At 39.2% G+C, this 6882-nt stretch overlaps 1 protein-coding gene across 1 annotated transcript; it reads right to left on the reverse strand.

The window, feature by feature from the left end:
• Nucleotides 1–726: 726 nt before the first annotated feature.
• LOC110785984 (uncharacterized) lies at nucleotides 727–4693 on the reverse strand. Its single transcript, XM_021990488.2, has 4 exons — nucleotides 3107–4693; nucleotides 2876–3019; nucleotides 1473–2338; nucleotides 727–1356 (listed from the first exon to the last, which is right to left on the reverse strand). The coding sequence occupies exons 3-4, from the start codon at nucleotides 2214–2216 to the stop codon at nucleotides 1291–1293; spliced, it is 810 nt and encodes a 269-aa protein (XP_021846180.1). The 5' UTR covers nucleotides 2217–2338; nucleotides 2876–3019; nucleotides 3107–4693; the 3' UTR covers nucleotides 727–1290.
• Between the last annotated feature and the right edge of the window lie 2189 nt (nucleotides 4694–6882).

The following is a 6882-nucleotide window of genomic DNA, read 5'->3' on the forward strand; positions in this document are numbered from 1 at the left end:
GGTCTCCTTGTGCTTCAAAAAAATATTATTGTGGATTCCTTCCAAGATGTTGACATCGTGGACAACTGATAACCCGGGGAGAAAATTCTTGACTTGTAAGTTCTCTGATGTTCACACTGGTAGGAAAGGTTATGGCTGGTTTTATTGGGTTGATCCTGATGTTGTGGAGTGGCAAAGAGTCGTGACGAATGAATTGGTGGTGGAGAAGAGATTGCTGAAAACAGAGTTGAGGATCATGATGACTGAATTGCAGAAGTTAGAGGATGACAAAGCCCTTCTTGTTGCTGCCAATGAGAGGCTTGAAAGGATATGCAATGGTGGAGTGGCTGGAATGAAGGGGACAGAGGATAAGGGCCAACAAATTGCCCATTCTGTATTCTGGTTTGTTGTAGGATTAGTTGTTTGTTGCGTGTTGAAGTTTGTAATGAAGTTCCTCTAGTGTAAACGCGGCAATGGTAACGGGAATGTAATGTATTGTTGTTGACATTAGTTGACTCTAATCATTTAATAATGGTAATGCTAGCTTATGACAATATCTTTTTGCATTAAGTTGTGTTCGATTATTAGCTCCATTTAAATTGTGTACCAATTAAGACTTGGTTAGTATTTGTGTTCGTTTCACCCTATAAATTAGGTAAAGTAGCCTAAAAACTCAAACAATCCTCAAAGTCAACGGGAGTCAACTTTGGTCCATTGACTTAGTTTAAGTGGAGGACAACAACTTTGGTCCATTAACTTAGTTTAAGTGGAGGACAACCACACCTGAACATCATCTTATTTTCCTTAACAACAATTCAACAACTGAACAACAAGAACAACAACTTGTTAAACCTGCACTTAACTAAAACGAGCCACGCGTGAGCCGAGCTCGAACGTCAAATATAATTAAGGGGCAAATGAATCTTTACACAGTGTTCCAATATAAACCTTGCACCTAATTAGAATTGCACCTAATACTGAAATCATATACTGAAATCAGCCTCAAACATTGACAAAATGTAACCTTGTTGCTAATTAAAAACCTTAACTACTTGTTCAAAGGAATTACAACCAACACAATACTTAAATATGCCACACTAGTTTCTTTGTTGTCTGCAATTTGGGTCTGAGTTTTGGAGGGAGTGATTTTTGAGGCTGATAAGTTGATGTTTGGCTGGATGGACCTGGATGCTGACTTGCTGTCTGAGCTGGTTGCTGACTTGAGGTCTGACTGGGTGTAGGAGGTTGATAACTTCCTGTCTGACTGGATTGAGGTGGAGCATTAAATGTGTATTGCATGGTAGATGCACTTTAGTTTTGTTGATGTGCTTGACTGCCTGATGCACCTTCATTGAAGCTAGATTCAGCATTATACCTCTGCATACACAACAGAAACACATATTGTTTACATTTTGTCAATGACAACAGAAACACAGAAACAGACTCAGCTCTAAAACTCTTGCAAAGAGTGTAAACACATGTCAGAAACTCACCCTTAAAACTCTTGCAGCCCTCTTGTTTCTGTCAGTAACAACCCATGGATTCTTGGAGTAATCCCTCCCTGGTTCCTTGGGTTGAATAACACCAGGTGGATTCTTGCACTTTCTCTTGTTGTGGCCTGGTTGTTTGTAGTTTGAGCAATTATTCGGCTTTTTCCCTCGCTTCACAAACCTCTCCTCAGCATCCTCACCTTCTTCTTTCTTTCTCTTATGTGACTTAGGCCTTCCTGGCATTTTCCTTAACAGTGGAGGCAAAGGTCGTGGCAAATCTGTTTTCTTCCACTGCTTCATCCCGGGCATTGGCTTGATATGAGGGGAGTAAGTTTCTAAGTATTTGGCCTTTGAGTAACACTCATGAAAAAAATCTTCAGGCCTCCACCCCTTCTTCACAATACATGCATAAGCATCTGGACATGGTATTCCCGTTAACTCCCACCTAAAGCATGTGCATGTCAACGCCCTCAAATCTACCACATGCCTATCAAAAGCAGTTTCCACCTCCCATTCATCTAATCTAGAAGGGAAGACTATACAATTCAAAGATGCTTCAAAAACCCAAGCTAAAACCTTCTCAACAAATGGCATAAACCTCCACTCATTATTCTGAATACCCTCCCACTTTTCAGCATTCCTTCTCATTACGTACCTCCTAATCCAATCTACGCAGGTTATTATTGGTGTATCCCTAGCTTCCCTTATCACAGCATTAAATGTCGCACAAAAGTTGTTGAGAAACATTTAGACCTAGACTGCGATCCAAATGCATGTCTACACCAATGCACAGAAGGTATGCCACTCAAGTAGTTATACGCATCCTCGTTTAGCTCTTTGATTTCAGCCATGTAAGAGTCATGCCAATGCTATACATTTAACAAACAAAAACAAGGATGACATCAACAAACAATAACAAATCTTTAGTGTGACTAAGTCCCGACTCGGGTACGTGTCCAAGTCACGGTTCGGGAACGTGTCCAAGAAGCATGCTTTTCAACCCTAAACACACATGCTTCTAACATGAAACCACATATGCAACAAATTTAAGAATACGAGTCAATTTCTAAAATAAAACCACAAATGCAACCAAATTTACGAATACGAGTCGATTTCTAAAATAAAATTTGCCATTTGCAACCAAATTTACGAATACGAGTCGATTTCTAAAATAAAACCACAAATGCAACCAAATTTACGAATACGAGTCGATTTCTAACATAAAACCACAAATGCAACCAAATTTACGAATACGAGTCGATTTCTAACATAAAACCACAAATGCAACCAAATTTAAGAATACTAGTCACTTTCTAACATAAAACCTCAAATGCAACTAAATCTAAGAATACGAGTCGATTTCTAACATGAAACCCTAAATGCAACCAAGTTGAAGAATAGAAAACCTTAGTTGTTGATCTTGCTGATGCCCAAAACATGTCCTTATAGGCTGTGCCACTGAATTTATTCTTGAAGTTAGCCCATATGTGTCTAGCACAAAATCTGACCTCGGCTTTTGAACTCACAACAGAAATAGCATCCAATAGTCCCTGAATTGAAACAACAAACAGAAACACAGGGTTAGTAAACCATCCAGAAACTGTACTTCAATGAACAAAATAATAGAACTTGATTACCTTTTGCCTATCAGACATAAGAGTCAATTCTTCTTCGTCATGGTGTCCTATGTCCTTCATCAACAAATCAAGAAACCAAGTCCAACTGTCAGCATTCTCAACTTCCACTACTGCCCAGGGTACGGGGAAAATATTGTTATTTCCATCCTTGCTCACAACCACTAAGATCATTCCTGGATGAGCCCCTTTAAGGTGACAACCATCTACTCCAATTAGGGGCCTACATCCACTCTTAAAACCCACTTTGAGAGCCTAAAAACAAACATACAATCTCTAAAAGAAAGGAGTGGGGTTGTCTCTGATCTGGCATTGTACATAGGCTGAAGAACCAGGATTGTATTGAAGAATTGCATACCCATATTCATACACATCAGCATACTCATCTGCAGCATCCCCATACAGAATCAATTTGGCTCTAGCCCTAGCAAACCATGACTTGTAGTATCCAATATGTAGCCCCGTTTCCTTGTAAACCCTTTCCCTAAACTTCACAAGCCTCCAATATGGTTCTAACCTCCACTCCTCCAAATACTTCTCAGCTAACCACTCCGATGTGATTTTAGAACCTGAATGAACCACACCACAAGTATGCTTTAACCTTAAAGACTTGATCTGAAACGTTTCTTCCATCCTTAGTTTCTTGACATGAATCTTAAACCTACACTTATTAGGATCATCACACACACACACTTTACAAGCTTCGCATGCTTTTTCTCCCATGGACAATTACATCTATACCTACAATACACACTCACCCTCTTCCTTCCATTATGAAGAAGGTAGTAATCGTAGTAGTTCTTGATCGAATGATACCTAATCTCTTTCCTAACAGCATGAACACTCGGGAACTTCAAACCCAAACTGAGCACAACCTTTTTCTTGAAGTCTGACTCTGGATTAAAGGTAGGGTATGGATCTACTTTATCATCTGAACCACAAATAATTCTAAGCTCCTCTGAATCATAGTCCACCTCCTCTTCTAGATCCACTGGAACTTCTACAATTAATGGCCTAGACTGCCCTCCTGTCTCCTCATTAACTTTCTCTTCCTGTTTATCCACCCCCCAGGTACTGCCACCCTATCTACCTCCACCTCAGGTGCTACCCTCTTATTTCCCCTCAAAACAGTAGACAATGGCTCACAGAACAACTCATCCTCCTCTAGTTATTTTTGTCCTCTTCCCCTGGTTCAAATTCCACATCTAAATCTGAAAAGTCTGAATCACTTTCAGACCAATCACCAAACTCATCATTGCATCCATCTTCAAATACACAGTGTTGTTCCTAAGTTTTGGTTGATGACACACACATATTGCAAACTTCCTGATTATGGTTGCTAAATGACTTTGAACAGGCATATGCCCAAGTTTCTATTAGGATAGGAACTTGAATAAACTGGTGAAGTTCCTGAGGTACACTTGGAACAGTCAATGGAGTTTCAGAGCTGGAAGTTGTATCTGTTCCAGTTTGAAGTCACAAGAGGAGCAACACAGTTACATATCAAGAGTTCCGAATATCCACAAGAACTATTACAGACTCATAGCCAAGAGTTCCTGTGTTAGCTAGAGAGGAACTCATCAATGTTCCTTGGCTGGAACGTCTGAAGCTTCTGAGTTGCAAGTTCCAGACAAAGGGAAGACATGAAGTCTAGGTAGTCCACTGTACTTAGAATTTTATGTAAATATTAATTATGCTAATGGTATATAGAGTACTCAAGGAACTTATGATTTAATTAGACCATTTATTGGAAGCGATTTTTATGGAAAACATTTTCATAAATAAAAACAAGTTTTGCATATTTAATATAAAATAGATTTACGTTTTATTTTATTTAAACAAAACTTATTTTCCTAAAAATTCTCCTAAGTTTTTGTAGATAAATAAAATCTGTTTTAAAGAAATATTTTAGGGTTTGATTGAGTCAAATCACTAACTGCTTTATGGCTGAACGTGGGAAGTGGTCTTCCCCTTGTTCCTCAAGTCAAGGGACGTGGAGACCAAAGTGCTGGCAGTTAGCAGTTGAGGTTTTGAAGGGAACTAACCCTAAGGATAAACACTATAAAAGGGAAATCGTTTTTGGTTTAAAGTACACAAACATTCTGAGAGTTCTTGCTTTCCTAAAAACGTTTTGTCTAAGATTTTCTAAAACAGTTTGTGTCCTAGTTAATTCAAAGTTCCTAAGTTCCTTATATCCACACAAAAGCATTATTAATATCTAGAGTTATCCAAACACGAATTATATTTTGTATTAGTAAGGATAGAGTTATCCTGTTTAGACTTAGAGTTTAAGTCTGAGAGAGAGAAGTTAAGGAGTTGTAATCGAAGTAGATTACTGTGAGGAACACGAGTTTGAGAGGAACTTGTGTTGGAGAGATTATTGTAATCGAGGCATTACCATAATAAAAGAATTCTCTTCTTGATTAGTATCAAGAAGTTTTCACAATTGTTGTTATTGTCTTCTCTATTCTCAGTTTCTTGATTGTTTCTTAAGTTCCGCAAGAAACTTTATCAAAGTTCTAATTACAATTCACCCCCCCCTCTTGTGCGTGTTCCTACTGGAATAACAGTTGGTATCAGAGCCAGTACTCACCAAAACACAGGAAACCCTGTTTGAGTCAAGTTCCTGAAAGTATGAACTCACAAGAGAAACTGGAAGAAGGTTACTCGACACAAAGGCCACCTATGTTCAATGGCAAGTTCTACTCATACTGGAAGAATAGAATGGAGATATTCATCAAAGCTGAAAATTACCAAGTTTGGCGTGTAATTGAAGTTGGAGACTTCGAGGTAACAAAGACCAATGCTGAAAACGAGGTAGTTCCTAAACCAATGTCTGAATTTTCTAAAGAAGACTTTGATAAATATGAGATGAATGCCATGGCTGTCAAAATCTTGCATTGCGGGCTTGGACCTCATGAACACAACAGAGTCATGGGGTGCAAGAACGCAAAACAGATTTGGGAACTACTTCAAGTAACCCACGAAGGAACTAATGAAGTTAAGCGTTCCAAAATTGACCTTTTGATGTCTAAATATGAAAGATTTGAGATGCTTCCAAAAGAAACTATTCAAGAAATGTTCACTAGATTTACTAACATAACCAATGAATTAGTTTCTCTTGGTAGAATCATTCCCACAGATGAACAGGTAAGAAAAATACTAAGAAGCATGCCACAAGATGATCGCTGGAGAACAAAGGTCACTGCACTGTTTGAGACCAAGGACTTCACCAAGTTCAACATTGAACAACTTGCTGGTTCCTTGATGACACACGAACTGCATCTTGGAGCTGCTGTTCCCGAGAGCTCAAGAAGTCGAGGACTTGCTCTAAAGGCTGAGGAACTCGATGAATCTGAACCAGATGAAGAAGAGGCTGCCATGCTGGTCAGAAGAATGAGAAAGCTCTATAGGAACTTCAAACCAGGAAACCAGAAAGGAAGGAACTTTGCCAAGAAAATCACTAGTTCCAAAACTGAGCAAGGTTGCTTCAAATGTGGAGAAACTGATCATCAAATTCGTGAATGCCCTCTGTGGGAGAACGACAAGACCAGAGGAAAAGGGAAGGAACAGGTCAAAGATCGCTTTAACAAGTCTACCTTCAACAGACCAAACTTCAAGAAGGCCATGATAGCTGCATGGGGCGAAGCAACAGACTCAGAAGACGATGAGGAACAACCAAATGAAGAAACTGCAAATCTCTGCCTTATGGCTAGAACAGAAGGAACTGATCAAGTTCCATCAGAAGAAGTAAGTTCCTCCACTCTTCAGTGTCTCTC

This window comes from Spinacia oleracea, chromosome 4, assembly GCF_020520425.1.
Source record: "Spinacia oleracea cultivar Varoflay chromosome 4, BTI_SOV_V1, whole genome shotgun sequence".
In the NCBI taxonomy this organism is placed as follows: Eukaryota; Viridiplantae; Streptophyta; class Magnoliopsida; order Caryophyllales; family Amaranthaceae; genus Spinacia; species Spinacia oleracea.